This window comes from Stegastes partitus, unplaced genomic scaffold (assembly GCF_000690725.1).
Source record: "Stegastes partitus isolate 25-593 unplaced genomic scaffold, Stegastes_partitus-1.0.2 Scaffold734, whole genome shotgun sequence".
Lineage (NCBI taxonomy): Eukaryota > Metazoa > Chordata > Actinopteri > Pomacentridae > Stegastes > Stegastes partitus.
The window spans coordinates 102,886-119,778 of NW_007578465.1; the positions used below are offsets into that span (position 1 = coordinate 102,886).

Here is a 16,893-nt window from a genome sequence, read left to right on the forward strand (position 1 = left end):
CAAATTGCACCGATTGCTTTAAGGAGCATTGAGGAGTTACAGCCATCTTTGAAAAAGCGTTGAACTGCAGAAATGTAGATAAGTCAAGATAAATTCAGATGTATTTATGAATGCATAGTTTGAGAGCAGAATAACCATTTATGAGAATCAAAAATCCAAATTTATGTAATCTAAAATTCAGAAATCAACCAAAATTAATAGATTGATCAAATATCAGCTCTCATGACTTAAATGTGAGGAACAATCCATGAATTAAGTTCTAATCAAAGCTCTGCTAATTATCTTTAGTTACAGTCAAAACTCCATTTAATCTTGGTCACATCCTGCTGAGTACGTGTTACTGTGATCAAATTAAATAGTTTTGTATTATTAGCATGCAGATGCAGACTGTTCATCGTCAGAGGAGCTGGCTTAATCACAGACAACACAGCACGCAGCATGACAAGATGGGCAACACTGGGCCACAGCCTCATCTGGCTGAGAGACATACAGTATATGACAGAAGTAAGTACATACTACTTAAATGCCAAATTAGTCAACATTACATAACTTTGCACTTCCTGCATGATTTTTAAGTTAAATAGAAGGATATTTGTCCGTATGTAAAACAACAGTTAAGATTTTCTCCACAGTAGGATGTCAATGCTACGGAGCCCGTCTGGTGACATCGATAAGAAATAAAAATAACTCGTTCCCACGCATTAGTAAATCGTAGCCACAAGTTATTAATGCGTGGGAACAACATAGTTAAATTGTGGCCTCGCAATACTAATACGACGAAACAAGAGAAGTTGTGGAGCAAATTTCACAGTGTGGTCATACCAGCTGTGGATTAAGGATAACGGGCGTATTTGCATGAAACATTTTGATTTGATTTCATTTTATTTTAACCTTGGAATGAACTACACTGATATCCTGCGATCTCTTGCGATGAAACACCGTGTGATAATTATGTCGATCCCACGCATTAATATCTCGTGGCCACGACTTAACTATATCGTTCCCACGCGTTAATATCTTGTGGCCACGAATTACTAATGCGTGGAAACAAGTTATTTTCTTTCTTATCGATATCAACAGACGGGCTCCGTACAATGCAGCAAAGGTTGGTGCTAAATTTCTTGAAAGAAGAACATTTTTTTCAGTTGCTCATTGCTGAAGGGGTTGCATTGTTCTGCCTTCCTTTTTAAAATACACCAGAGGTGTCCTATTGGATTCAAGTCAAGTGACATACTTGGCCATGTCATAGTTTTCACTTTTTCTTCTGTAGAAACTCTTACATGAACAGTCCTCTTCTACCAATCTTCTGCGGACTGGGTGTCATTTTGTCAGCCACTGTTTTGTTATATCCACAGGTATTCACGGTGCCATTGATGAACGTCATCTCCCAACACAGCCCAATGTCATCACACATGACTGGAAACTACTGAACATGCCTGGAAACACTTCAACACACCCAAATACACCTAAATGTTGCAACAGATGAACACACTGAGAAACAATCTACCACAGCTGAACACATGTAGAGACACCTAGACACAACTGTAAATTTAAAAACGACTGAACACCTCCAGATACCCCTAAACATACCTGAACGCACCAGGAAACTGCAGAACACATCTGGAAATACTTTAGCACACCCAACACACCTAAATACACCTGGAAATACCTGGACACAACTGGGAACAATTATACAAACTGTCTGGAAACATCTGGAAACTACTGAACACATGTGGAAACCTCCTAACACACCTAGAAACTCTTGAACATGCCTGGAAACTCCTGTAGATACCTGGAAACACCTGAGCACACCCAAATACTTAATTCCATAATTCCAATCCTACAGGCTAACTACCTCAATTACTCTTTAGAAGAAATAACAATCCTGCGCTGTGAGGCAGGGTTGTCAGGATCTAACAGCAGGCCACGCTTTGTATATCGTCCCCTTCCAAAAGTATCAGCTGTCACAAGCGGATGTTTTTACTCCAGCAAGCCACAAATGTTTTTTCAACTTTATCATTACGTGGATGTTTCAGACCTACTGTTTGAATTCAGCACCTCACATCATTTGAAACTGTGACGAGATGAGTTGCCCTCAACCCTGCAGAATGGGGTGCTCCACTTCTGACTGACTTTGAATCAGTGGCATACCCCACTAAATAACAGTGAGAATGGCTGCATGGAGATGTAAATAAATCTATCTGATGATGCAGACAAAATGAATAAGTTATTAATAAGACTGGAGAATCAAAACTGGATTGTTACTTGTGTGTATATAAAGTCTACCTCACGCGGATGTAATAATAACCACTTCACTCTGTGCAATACCCAACTACCCCTCTGCTGTGGCAACTGTTTTTAAATTGTTTTTTTAAATAGTGTTTTATAGTCTTTAATAGGGGTTGTACAAAGTATTATAATATATGTCTTGTATGTCCAGCTCTTTAAATTTCATTGTACTTGTATAATGACAGTAAAGATTTTCTACTTCTTCTATAGGACTTCTGTGTAAGTAATTATTCCAAGATCCAATCAAATGTGTAAATAGCAACAGCTGATCTTTAAAGTAGAGTCCTACCTGAGCTCCACAGCAACATCAACAGCACCAACAGTCGCTCCATGACCAAGCTCATGTTTGCTGTCCGTCCTTCTGCTCTGATCATCAAAAGTTCTGTCCTCAGTATTTATCTGTTCATAGCGAAGGATGCAGATTCACTCCAGTATATCTGATTTCCTCATCTTTAGTTTGACAGCGATGCGTCTCATCTAACTTACTCTCAGCACCATGGTCTTCTTTTCCTGTCAGACCTGGTTTTGGTTTGACTAGTGGATCAGACAGCTGCACAGCAGTAGTCTATCACAAAGTGTTAAACAGACAAGTGTGTTTTAGAACTGCGGTTTCAGGGGGTTGATGCATGAGGTACATGCTGTGGTCATTGTGTCTCAAGTACCAGTATTTGTGTGTAAACAATTGAGAAAAAACTGTAAAGATATGGTTGTTACATATATAAATGTCACACAGTGAATATTGATGCCACATACACAGAGCTAACTATCTGAGATAACCATCAGCGAGTGTGAAGAAAACCACCAAACACATCAGGGCTCATGCAGGAAAAACATGTAACGCAGTAAGGAAGAGGATCCCCCCATTGCAGACAAGGACATCAATCAAAACTGAAGTCACTTTCCCAAAACTCGCCTTACAGTCTGCATCACCAGGGATGTATCTTGGCCAACCAGTTAATCTGATGTGGCGGTTTAGAGTCTCTATGTGTTTTTGTCTGTGGTGGGTTTTTCTTCTTGCGGTGGTTTTGTGTCTCTCTGCATTGATTTTGTGTCTCTGTGGTGGTTTAAAGTCACTTTATGGTGGTTTTGTGTGTCTCTGTGGTATTTTCAAGTCTACGTAGTGTTTTTGTTTTTCTATGTGGTGGTTTGTGTCTCTTTATGATGATTTAAAGTCTCTTTGTGGTGGTGTTGCGTTTAATTGTGGTGGTTTTATGTCGTTGTGATGAGTTTGTGTCTCTCCATGGTGGTTTCAAGTCTCTCCGTAGGTGGATTGTGTCTCTTTATGATGATTTAAAGTCTCTTTGTGGTGGCTTTGCATCCCAATGTGGTGGTTTTGTGTGTCTCTCTGGGGTTTTGTGTCTTTATCAACTATCAGGCTCCTTTGCTGTGGAACCAGCTCCTATATTGTGTTTGGTAGGCAGATACCCTATTTACGTTTAAGATTTGTCTTCAAACATTCCTTTTAACAGTTAGAGTGCAGTTCAGTATGGTTTTTTATTTCTTAGCTCATTTGGGGGGGGGGTTTCTTTCTTTTACAGATTTCTTTTGTCTCAGACAATGAGGCACTGAGATCAAGGGTAAACCTAAAGGTGCGTCCATGGATGCAATTGACTGAAATTATGCCAGTTAGCCTATCATCCATCCATTACCTATACACAGCTTTATCCTGTGTAGGGTCACAGGGGGGCTGGAGTCTATCCCAGCTGACTCAGGGTGAAGGCAGGGGACACCCTGGACAGGTCACCAGTCTATCACAGGGCTACACTTAGAGACAGACAACCAAGCACACTCACATTCACACCTACGGACAATTTAGAATCACCGATTAGCCTCAGCATGTCTTTGGACTGTGGGAGGAAACTGGAGAACCCAGAGAGAACCCATGCTGCATGGGGAGAACATGCACACAGAAATAGGCCAAGCCAAGATTCTAACCAAGGACCTTCCAACTGTGAGGTGACAGTGCTAACTGCTTGAGTATCATGCTGCTTCAGTCAGCCTGTTATAAGCTTCTAAAGTCATCACTTTCTAGAATTTTCCAAGCTATATAAAAACACAAGTCAGGTCAAGTCAAGTCAGGTCAAGTCAAGTCAGTCAGTCATGTTAAATAAACTTTTTGTTCATTAGAAATGAGGTTTGCATTCTGTGTGCTCTAGCTGAGTTATCTGACTTGTGTTTCTTGGAAATTTTATAATTAACATTAATGTGACAGGAAGCTGCTGTCAAGATACAGATTAAAGGATTGTGGTCACATCACCAAAACATCCTCTCATCATTTCTGTTGCATGTGATAACATCAGCTAAGAATCTTTAATTGATACGAGCTTCATTCAGAGTAAGTATATGGTTAGATAATTTTCCAAGATGTTCAAGGCAAAATACAATAACCTCATTTTGTGTGAATTTTCCAGGTTATGACATACTCTGATACAATTTTACTTATGAAAAAAGTCATGAGGTCATTATGAATCAATGATCATCAATAATTTTCTTAAAATTGATTACTGCATTTTAACATTTGTTCTTGTCAAGTTATGAAGTTGTAGTCTGTTATTGTAAAGTTCTTAAAATATGGTCAGGCAAACAAAGGTCTAGGGGAAACTAAATGTTCCGCATCTATGACATATGTCAGAACAAGATCGAGAATGTGATTGAAAATGAGTTTTTTTTATTTACATTTTGAGAAAAGAAAACTGACAATGAAACACTGTTCTTACATTATTTTTCAAAATAGTTTCCTCTAATTTCAATGCACTTGGTCCACCACTGTTCAAGTCTTGCTATTCCTTCATGGGAGACGGTCACATCTTGAGCCTCCAGATAATCCTCTGAAAATGGTGACCATGCAAATCACTTTGGGAAACAGACGATCGAATGAGTAAGATGCATGGGGCAACAGTTTGGAGCCACATTTGGCTGCCTGTGCTGCCTGGTGGTGTACGGACTGACACATTGTCTTGAAGCAACTGCAGCCAGCTCAAAGCTTTTCTCTTCTTTTTTTTTCTTTAATTGCTTCAAATATTTAAAATTTTCGTGGACAGTGATATAAGGCTTTATGGCATACTGTTATGCCCCAAAATGGAAGTTATGCCCCTTGTTTTCCGTGAGGCCAAGAAATTTCTTAAAGTACCCTCATAGATGCTTAAGTTTATTATCAAATTTTGTTGAAAAAATCGCTTTTTTTTTTCTTCTTCTTCTTTTTTTTTTTTAAATTGTGGTTACTTTTAATCAAATAAAACCAAAGGCTTCACTACAGCACACATGCGCTGTTCACGCGCTTCCTGTTGTACATCCGGGTCTCCCGCACTTCTGTCTCCACGTGACACAAACAAACGGCACGCGGTGGGAGTGTTTGCTGAAGTTGGGCTGACAAACTGGGACCCGGTTGTATTCGGTTGTGCTCGGTTATTCCCGGTTGCTTCACGCTGTTTGGAGGAGGGACGATTAACAAGATGAAGTGCGTCGTCTCAAGCTGTCCGAACCGCGTGGTGAACTATAACCGAGGATGCTTCAACCGACCACCGAAGAGGTTCTTCAGTTTCCCCAAAGACCCGGACCGGGTGAAGGTACGAACCGGTGAGAGTAGCCGGAGCTGAGATATCGTAATAGGGCGTGTGGAGGCGTCGTTTCCCCTCTCTAGTGTCAGCATGCTCCGTGTAACAGAGCTAACTATGCTAATATTTTTAACCCGAAGTATTCAGAAGGTGGGTTAAAGCGCTTAGCGTTGTTCTGCCGGGATGTTTTTCCGCCTGAATGCTTAGAAATACTTTTTTTTGTGTGAACGCGTCTCCCAAGTTTGTTCCCATCCTCCTTAGTATCGATTCAGTAACAGAACAGGTAACAAGATAAACTCATTTTTATCATTTTGCCGACAGGTTTTCCTACAAACGTTTTCAGAAAAAATATTATTAATAATACAAAGTATAATATAAAAGACCGTTTTTATCTAATATGTGGTTGTTCTCTCAGAAACGCCAGCAGGTTGCTCTGTGACCCAGTGTGTCCATACATGAGGGGGTCTTCTGGGACTTTGGGGTAACTGCAGGCTTGGTTGGGGCTGCAACTAATTATTATTATCAGTTAATCGATTACATTCTCGATTAATCGGTTGGTCTATTTCATATCAAAAAATGTCCATCAGTGTTTCCCAAAGTACAGGATGACATCTTTAAATGTCTTGTTTTGTCCACAACCCAAAGATATTCAATTTACTGTCATAGAGGAGTAAAAAAAAAAAGAAAAGAAAAGCAACTTAAGAAATTGCTTAAATCAAATATTTACCATATGCATTAATTTGTTTAAGTGTTTTTTTTTTTTTGTCACCAATATTAGGAAAGCTTTTGGACTTGTTCATCGGAGTCTGTGCAGCTTCACCTCGTTTGAACGCAAACAAAAGCCAATATATTCAATCCCCATCCATCCATCCATCCATCCATCCATTATCTATACACTGCTTAATCCTCACTAGGGTCGTGGGGGGCTGGAGTTTATTCCAGCTGACTCAGGGTGAAGGCAGGGGACACCCTGGACAGGTCACCAGTCTATCACAGGGCTCCACTTAGAGACAGACAACCGAGCACACTCACATTCACACCTATGGGCAATTCAGAATCAATATAATCAATGTGCACCATCAAGTCATCGCTTCAGACATGTATGTTTTCTGCTGACTGACTGCGGTGCAGCTTCACTTCCTCCTCAGGTCTGAGGAGGTGAGGACTGCAACAGCACAGATGAGCTAATCCACCTGACAAACACTAACACTGGTCACTGTTCAGGTATGGCTGGCAGCGCTGAGGGAGACGGACAAGGCGGACTCTGCAGAAGAGTATTTAATCTGTGAAGACCACTTCCTGCCAGAGGACATCTCCAAACACGGGGTTGCCAGTGATGCTATTCCCCTCATGCCTCCTCACCTGGACGGTTCGCTGATCAGTTCCTGGGGAGCGGACTCGACTGAGGAAGATGAACAGTGGTCCACCGGAGGCTGTGATGGTGATGGTGATGAAGATGAAGGTGGAGAGGATACTCCGGCTCCACCAAATCTACCGCAGCAGGTCAGGAGACTGATGTTATATATGCTAAATGTTTACTATTCCTAAATACACCATAAAAAGTAAAGGACCCAGTCAAGTTTTTTGTCCTGATCCAGGTCACACTCATTTCAAGTAAAATATCTGCCTGTACTGAAGTCCTACACATTTTAACACAATGCACACTACAAACACAAACTGAGCATCAGAAAGCAGGAGAGACTGAACAAAGGCTAAACAAGCTGTTACCTGTTCAACTAGCTGTAACTTTTGTGTGTGAGTTTGGTATCTTGATGTTTATTTGTGCATTGGACTGTCTTGATCCGAAATATATTGCCATGTGACTCAAATCATTAGAGCGAGTTCTTGGTTTCTGTGGACAGCTGCAGGCTCAAACTCAAAAGAGTGAACTTGCACACACATCTGTACAACCTGTAGATGGAGATGAGTGTGCAGACACATTCTACTTGTGCGCGCTAGAAAACATGACGTTGACTTCCTGACAGCTGAAGGAGGTTTGGTTAGAGTGTTTGTCTGCAGACGTGGATGGATGACGCATTTACGTACCACCGTGATTCACACAAAAAATATAAACTGAAACTAAGTCGAGCATCAGAAAAGTAATCACCAGGTATTTTAACAATCAGTTATTCATTATACTGAAACTATGCCCACGGTGTGTGATTACAGAGATAATAAGGTAAACTAAATATTGTGGCATATTTGGAGTTTTGGTGGGAAAAAGTAATTAGATTAGTAGATTAGTGGAAGGCACAGACCTGCTTCACTCGGTAAATGCTCAGCTATGAAAAGGTGGGAAAGTAAACAGAGTTTGGACTGCTCTCTGTAACATTTAAATTGAGTAACTGAGCGCAACTTCCAGGAGAAATGTTGGAAGTTGTGCCTCACGTTTAGATGATGTGGCATCACCGCACCTTTTACTGTAGCTGTTCAAAACAATAGTAAATAGCTGAACAAAGCTGGATATAAAAAAAGAGTCCATATCTTTATGCTTATTTACTTATTACATTTGTTTGGTAATGTGACAGCATTATAAAGATTTTTGTCAAAGTGCTGCCAGATCTGATTCTGAACACTGTTTATATACTGTGACTGTAAAGTTACAACTAAAACCCAAGTGTTTCAATTTGATGCAATTCAGCAAAATCACCTGTGATCAGCATAATGAAGAGATTTCATGTCTGTGTTTGTAAGTGTGTGTTAAAAAGCAAAATCACACTTAGTTTCACTTGCTCTGATTTCTCTGTAATTTCTAGGATCCAAGTGGAAGTTTAGAGAATCCTCCAGAAGCTGAGAAGACCAGTAAGACCAGGTAACACATGCCTCTACTTCTGGTTTTCATATTTTATGTTTGACCTCTCTCACTTGGTTAGATATAGTTCAGTTCTATTTAAATTGTTTAGTATTTTTCCTGGTGTTTTTCGGGGGACAATCTAATGTCTTCTGTTGTCTTTTCTTTCTCCAGTGCTGCCTGGCGACTGAGGGAAGAGTCCAGTACGGACAGCAGACCAAGTGAGTGCTGCTTTCATGAAGTTAAGGGAGACATGAGGTGAATCTGAGTCATAAATACTCAGAATAACCATGACTTGGATGACTAAGAATCTTCACAAATACTCAGAATAAATGCTCAGACTGTATATAAAGGGGGCTGCAAGGTGATGCAGTGGTTAGCATCGTTGCCTCGCAGCTAGAAGGGTTCGCGCCCCAGTGAGGACACCCAGGATCTTTCTGTGTGGAGTTTGCATGTTGTCCCCGTGCAGTGTGGGTTCTCGCCGGGTTCTCCCACAGTCCAAAAACATGTTGAGGTTAATTGGTGATTCTAAATTGTCTGTAGGTGTGAATGTGAGTGTGCTTGGTTGTCTGTCTCTAAGTGTAGCCCTGTGATAGACTGGTGACCTGTCCAGGGTGTCCCCTGCCTTCACCCTGAGTCAACTGGGATAGACTCCAGCCCCCCCGCCACCCTAGTGAGGATTAAGCGGTGTATAGATAATGAACGGATGGATGGATGTTATCTCTAACTATCAGTGCCATGCTGTGTTCAGACATGCCTCTGGATTTGCTGACTCGTCATTTCATGGAGCTGCTGCAGGCGTCTCCCGACGGCTCTTTGGACCTCCAGCATTTGGCCACGAGCCTGCACACCCCTTTACAGCAAGTCTACAACATCACCAACATCCTGGACGGCATCAGCCTCATCCAGAAGGAGTCGGCCAATAGGATCAAGTGGATGTGAGTAGAGCAACGAGGGGGTGTTGTGGTGTTCTTGACTGTTGACGTTTTTGTGTGTAGTTTTGTGGTTCGGTTCTGTGTTAGTCTCTGTTGCCATATATTGACAGGTATGTTGCTCAGATAAGTCATCCACCTGTATTTTAGACACTGGACCTCGATGTAGAACCAGTCACGTTTGTGCAGCCAGATTTGATCTGAAGTGGTGTGGATTTAACACAATTTGTGGATTTCACCAACTTTCTTGTGTGTAGAATGTTACTTTTTTATAACTATTCTGCCTCAAACACACTCGCTTAATGTAGGAACAGTCTCGGTCAGACAAGCAGCTGTCAGCAAAAGTAGCGTGGATAGTGATCACATCTAAGAAATATGTCAAATCCAGAGAGTGAATTTTCTATGAGGCTGTATCCTGATACATGTTTTTACAATAGGACATAATGGATTATATATGTAGTGGAATAAGGGACAATATTCACACTCAGTTTACCTTACCTTTGTACAGTTTGCCTCGCTCCTCATTATTTTATTATGTTTTAGCTCTCTCTACTGAGCAAATACAGTAGCTGCACATATATATGTAAATATAACTGAAACACGAAACAGCATTAATTTGACTTCCTGCCTCATTGCTACACTTTTCATTCTGTTTCGCTGTAGTTTATATTTAGGTCACTGCTATGCATCCTTCCTCTCCAGAGAGATGTAGAACTGTCAGCACAGTGTTGCCTTTCATTCAGCTTAGATGCTACACACACCAGTCAGCCACTGTGCCAAAGTCTGATAATGTTTGGAAAACCCTGTATAGCACCTGCCTAATTTTACTGTGAAGCTATTAAACATTTTATGAGCTTACAAATTACTGCTTGAAACCATGTGTGTAATTTTATGTGTTCATTTTGATTTAATGGTAAAAATAAAGCTTAAAAAGAAGTAGAATGCCTTAACCAAATGCAAATTGAGTTAAAATGGTATCATAATTATCCATCCATCCATCCATCATCTACACACTGCTTAATCCTCACTAGGGTCATGGGGGGCTGGAGTCTGTCCCAGCTGACTCAGGGTGAAGGCAGGAGACACCCTGGACAGGTCACCAGTCTATCACAGGGCTACACTTAGAGACAGACAACCAAGCACACTCACATTCACACCTACGGACAATTTAGAATCACCAATTAACCTCAGCATGTTTTTGGACCTTGTGGGTGGAAGCTGGAGAACCCGGAGAGAACCCACGCTGCACAGGGAGAACATGCAAACTCCACGCAGAAAGATCCCGAATGTCCTCACCGGGACACAAACCGGCGACCTTCTAGCTGCGAGGCAACAGTGCTAACCACCGAGGCACCTTGCCCCTATCATAATCAAATAAAGTGAAATATGCAACTGAGATGAACTCCACTGACCACTTTACTGACGTGTTAGTTCAGCTGTTCTGATTTTAGTGGGAGGGATTAGCACAGCAGATTGCATATGTCATGAGTTGTTAGACAGCTTCTGTCACTGTCACAGCTGTCACAGCTACTTGCTCTTTTGTGTTTGCAAAAAAAAAAAAAACCTAAACCCATCTGACTCTCTGATTGCTCTGTGTTCAGAGGATGCAGTCCGATCTCCAGCTTTCTGTGGCGGACAAGGCAGACGTTCTGGAGAGAGCTGAAGAACCTGAAGCAAGTAGAGAGGGAGCTAGACGGCCTCATCAAAAGCTGCGCCCAGCAGCTCTTTGACATGACTGACGACGAGAAAAACTCTGCATATCCTTCCAGGCCGGTCTGAAATCAGAGGTTACCCGAGTCCTTTCTCCTAGACAGGATTTCAGATTCATTTTCTTCAGTTTGTCAGAGCAGCTCAGCCCCCTTGACTCCAGCTCCTCCTGGGGGCACCCGAGCTTTTCTTAGACCCTTAACGTGCTCTTCACCTGCCTCGTCGGTTGTGCGGTGGGTAATGCTACCTTCAATTTTTATGGTATTCAAAAGTTGCTGTGGTGAAAAATATCAAAGCCTGTAGACAATCGTCTTAATTATTTCAATATCCTGCCCTCTGAACCCCAGAATCTGCCAGGTGGTTTGAAACCCATATTTTCATTTTCAAAAAATTGCAAAGAAGTTGAAATTTGAAAATTTATTATAAGTCAGAAACTGTAAAAACAAAAAGAATTGTTGTACTTTCAACTTGTCAGTCGTCCTTTAAATGAATTATGTGTGATATTGGGTTTTGTCAGAAAAAAAAAGAACCAAATCTAAGTGATATTTAATTTACTTGTCTCATTTACAAATTTATAAAAAAGTAACTGTTTGCACCAGATTGTGTTAAAAATAGAAAATGATGAACTTCTCATTAACAAAATAGAAACAGAATGCCTCAAAAACTGTGGACAGCATAGAAGGTTGTCTGTAAATACACGATTTGAACTCAAATTTATAATCAAAGCCAGAATTCAGGAAACAAGAAACTGCATGAAATCTATGAAAGTACAATTTTTATTTTTATTTTTTAGTTTTCTTTAACATTTCTTTACGTCGGCGTACGTGACCCGTGAGGACATCAGCCGACTCGGAGGTTATAAGGAGCAGACAGTGATCGTCATCCACGCTCCAGAGGAAACTAAACTGGAGATTCCTGCACCAAAAGAGGTAAACAGAAAGCCAGACGGGCAGAAATTCAGTTTGATTTTCCGTTAATCTTTACTCTTGTGTGTTTTTATAATATAGAGAGAAAATATTTACAATAGGACATAATGGATTTTATATGTAGTGGAATAAGGGACAGTATTCACACTCTGTTTTCCTTACCTTTGTACAGATTGCCTCGCTCCTCATTACCTCATAACCTCAACCTGAACACTTTGTACTGATTCGTGCTGCGTTTTCATGCCTTTCCTTTTCATTGTCAGACAAAGACTTTAAAACTATTTCTGTATAGTCAAATATAATCAAATTCGTTACTTCACTTAGTTTCACTGCAGTCAGGTGAAGCATACTTATGTACACAGACCTGATTTAGTGAGTCTATCATTTTTGACACCATTAGATCTACAGATACCACAAAGTTATAAAAGAACATTTTAATCAGAATCAGACATACTGTACTGATCCCCTGGGGGAAATTGCTTCAGTTGCAGATGCTCCCAATCAAAAGTATTAAAGAAGTATGAGTAAAAATAAAGAATAAAATAAAAAGTATTAATATGAAAATAAAATAAAATCTAACACAAAATAAACATTCTTGCTGTTGTAAGTGTATATACAATGTGGTAATAATAATAGTACTATCATTTGGGTTATTGCACATAGAATGGAAATTGCACAATATTAAACAGTCCAAAGTCCACGGTAAACCTTTCCACTCAGAGTGAGGAGTTGAACAGTCTGATGGCCACAGGCAGGAATGGTTTTCTGTGGCGCTCTGTGGTGCATCTTGTAGCTGACCAGCAGACCATCAACCAGCACGTCTACAGAGAGATCCTGCAGCTTTTGCTTCGTTCAGTGTGAGAGAAGATGCGAGAGTTGTGGCAGGACAAGTCGTGGCTGCTTCACCATGACAACCTGCTCACAGCGCCCTGAGCATCCCACAGTTCTGGCTCAGAAGAACATCGCCATGCTGGAGCAACCTCCCTACTCACCCCACCTGGCTCCGTGGGATTTTTTTCCTCTTCCCCAAGCTCAAGGAGGTCATCAAGGGGACCCGTTTAGAAGACGTGGACGACATCAAGATGGCTGTGACGATGGAGCTGAGGAGGATCCTGGAAGAATCCTTCCAGGAGTGTATGGCGGCGTGAAGGCAGAGAAGGCTGGGGAAGTTTGTTAGACTCCAGGGGGATTACTTGGAAGAGGAAAACTTGTAGTTTGTAGTTTGAATTTGAAATATATCTTTTGTGACGCCAGTCCTGAAACTTTTCTGACACACCTCGAATATGTGTGTTGATGTAGGAAAGCATCCAGGTCCATCTGAAGGCAAGGAAGGGTCCTATCATGGCCATGACCTGTGAGGTTGGCTCAGGAGACCCTGTGGAGAAGAGCAGCAGCTTCTTAACGCTGGAGGAGAGCCGCATCAGGACGGCCACACTGGACACAGGTAACCAGAAAAAGGATTTTTATCATTCATCCACCATTGCATTACTGGTAGAAATACAAACCACGAGTTTGTGGTGATATCTTTTTTTTTTTTTAATGTTCCATTTTGAGCCATACCGGCTGTGGTTATCGCAATGGACGGATGAATGTAGGAATTTGTTGGCCTGGCCTCTAGCGAGCCTCCACAGTCTGCATGTGGTAGAGTTATCTGGAGGAGCTCATGAAGCTCGGCAGGAATATCTGTTACCTTCTGCCTTAAATCATCACTGTCTTTGATTTTTTTTAACGGTTTTAATGCGAAGAAATGTACTGTTTAATAAAGATACAGAAAAGAAGCACCAGCACGATGGCAGCTCACCTTCATCTGTTTAGCAACACTTGTCAGTCCTTCGTCACAAATCCATTCCAATACTTGGAAGCATTTTCTTTGTTGGACTCGTACGGAGAAAATTGTGTACATCATACTTTAACAGGAGTATTTCCCTATACATGACAGAAAATGTAAGAAACTGTTATTTTACATAATGTACATAATCTTAATCCACAGTAAGGAGCTCGTGCTGCTCTGCTGTTGACATCTTGAAATAGTTTTACACTGATGGAATCAAATGATTTTTTGTATTTTTCTACTGAGCACAATATACGTCCTTGAAGATAATATGGCCGGCAAGAACTGGTTCACACACAAGGAGACAGCAGAAACTCCCCTGTTCTATGAGATAGGATAATTACTTTAGATACATGTTGCTCACCAAATTTCAAGGACGTGGACAGAGCGTGGTCGAGGAATGCGTGCCCACGTCATTAGTAACTGGCCAATTAAACTCAGTAGCGTACAAGTCTGATCTCTGTCCGGGCCAGTCCCAGCCCAAGAAGATATCTATAACCTGAACCTGGAAAAACTCAGTTCAGCTGGATGTGAGATCACTCTCCGTCTCTCTGAACACAGCGCTGCCTCACTTTACCTGTGACATAAATAAATTCTACATCTGTGAACTGAAGATTTCTCAAGTTTGTTCTTGAGCTTTCAACTAAAGAATCGGGTTAACAGGGAGAACATGCAAACTCCACACAGAAAGATCCCGGGTGTCCTCACCAAGACGCAAACCGGCGACCTTCTTGTTGTGAGGCAACGTTGCTAACCACCGAGCCACCTTGCAGCCCCTCCTCAGTTCCATCATGACTTATACACACTTAACTACCAACTATCAGGGTTAAGCTACAGTGTCAGGTTTCATGTATGTGGCTTTGGTTTCATTTTTGCTTTATGTTCATGTGTCTTTGCTGTTGCTACAGAGCCTTCAGGTCCACAGAGTGCTGTGCAGACAACATAACCACCAGCCAACCACCGGGAGGCGCCAGCGTTCCTCAGTGTTCAGTCACCAAACCTGGTTAGACCATCTGCAGGTACCGACAACAACTAATGCACACAGTGGAACATTATGGAGATTTCTACTGACTTTAGGTGCACATGAGCTCACACTGGATGTGAAAAGAGATTTCAGTCAGACTCTGCTGATATCAAACCAGCTGCAAGACAAACAGCAAAGTTGTCACTTCAAACCAGTTAATGGTGGAAATGATTTGAGTGTAAAAACAGTGTTTATGGATCATTTTTAATAGCATCCACAAAACTATTTTTTACTTTTAGTCCTTGGCAACGCTGATCCTACTGTGAAGCGTGAGCAGGACGTTTATTTTTGTAATGACAGCGCAGAGACGATCACATGATCATCCCGTCTGGATGTGAAAATATGAATATTTGTTGTTTTGTGTTGCTAGTTTTGATTTTCTTTTGTGTTGTGAATTTATAAATGTTTTGTTTCTAACGAATACCTCAAAGATACTGGAGCTAATAAAACTTTAACTTGGACAAGACTAGAGAATTATTATTTGTTGTTTTCAGCCTGCGTCTTGACACTTGCAGCTTTGAATTCCTGAAGAAGGAGCGATAATGAAACGCTTGGCCAGTCTGTCATGTTACTACCGTCTTACTATAAAATAATAAAAGCAGGTTTGTTTTTACAGTTAGTATATTTTTATGCCACTGAAATGTTTCTCTCAGCATTGCTCCACAGCTTTGCCTAAATAAATTACATGAAAGGTTGAAAATAAGAAACTGGACCAACAAACCTCAATGTTGGAGCAAGTCTGAGACGCACCATAAAACCCTAAGGACTGCTACAATTTAAAGATTTTTTTAAAGTATAAATTTATTCTCTCTGACAAACACTGATAAAACTCAGCTGAAAATTCACCCCAGCATTTTCAGTGTGTTGCAAGTTAAACACATTAATTAACGCATAAATAACGCGTTAAAGTCCCACCCCTAATATACGATTAATTAATTACAACAAAAATATGGCGTTAAAAAAATGCATTTAATCGCAGTTTGCATCCAGACAACATGGAACGTTTGTCAGTGACCGATTTCATGGTCCACTGATCACAGTGATGCACAAGATGCGTCAGCGCTACGCTAACAACAACAAACATGGAGGAATCTGATGAGAGTGCATTGCTTGAACTGATGGAGGGCAAGTTTCATTTTTAAAAAACTGCCTGATGGAAGCCTTGACAAGAGCGTGGTTTTGTGCAACTTGTGCAAAGAAGAAATTGCATCCCACTGAAGCACATCAAGCTGACGGTACCACCTGAATGCAAAGCATGTTGCAGCGAGCACAGAATCTGCTAGCAGTCCTGGATAGCATCAAAGTTTTCTAATGCGTTATTTTTGTTGTAATTAATTAATTGGAATTAACGCATTAAAGTCCCACCCCTAAAAAAACAAAAAACTAAAATGAAGAATGGATGAGACGTGGTAGTAATAATTTTGTTTTCCTGTTTTTTGCTTCTGATTATGACGGAAACGGAGACAATGTTGCGTTTATGAGCGCGTTATTAGCATTTTTATTAGCAGTGTTGGCTAGTGTAAACCAGAGAGGCAGTGCTGAACATGCAAAAAAATAAAAAATAAAAATATCGCCGTGAAGAAAGCATAAAATTTAACTTAATACAAGTTATTTTCAACACAAAAAGGAAGATTGAAATAATATAAGCAGTTCTGTCAAGTAAAATGTGATTATTATAACTGTTTTGTGAAACATCCTGTCTGAAGACAAGACGTTCAAGTTGATGTTTGTGTTTTATAGTACAAATCATAAACTTGTTAAAAAGGTGAAAATATCCCCAGTTTCATTCTTCTTATTTTAAGTATTTCATTTTGATTTATTCTTTCTTTTCTGTGACGT

The 16,893-nt window shown here is 40.7% G+C and overlaps 1 protein-coding gene across 1 annotated transcript; it reads left to right on the forward strand.

Moving 5' to 3' along the window:
- The first annotated feature begins 5,741 nt into the window (after positions 1-5,741).
- On the forward strand, positions 5,742-15,425 carry LOC103364263 (transcription factor E2F6-like). The gene is made up of 9 exons (XM_008291323.1): positions 5,742-5,855; positions 7,068-7,346; positions 8,600-8,655; positions 8,809-8,855; positions 9,386-9,572; positions 11,168-11,323; positions 12,088-12,202; positions 13,499-13,643; positions 14,939-15,425. Exons 1-9 carry the CDS (start codon positions 5,742-5,744, stop codon positions 14,974-14,976), a joined length of 1,137 nt encoding a protein of 378 aa, XP_008289545.1. The 3' UTR covers positions 14,977-15,425.
- Positions 15,426-16,893: the final 1,468 nt, after the last annotated feature.

Excerpts from the sequence above, each read along its gene's own strand:
- LOC103364263 (XM_008291323.1), top strand. The coding sequence starts at position 5,742 with ATGAAGTGCGTCGTCTCAAGCTGTCCGAACCGCGTGGTGAACTATAAC. Across the intron at positions 12,203-13,498 it reads AGATTCCTGCACCAAAAGAG|GAAAGCATCCAGGTCCATCT; the intron begins GTAAACAGAAAG and ends GTGTTGATGTAG. Across the intron at positions 13,644-14,938 it reads GACGGCCACACTGGACACAG|AGCCTTCAGGTCCACAGAGT; the intron begins GTAACCAGAAAA and ends CTGTTGCTACAG.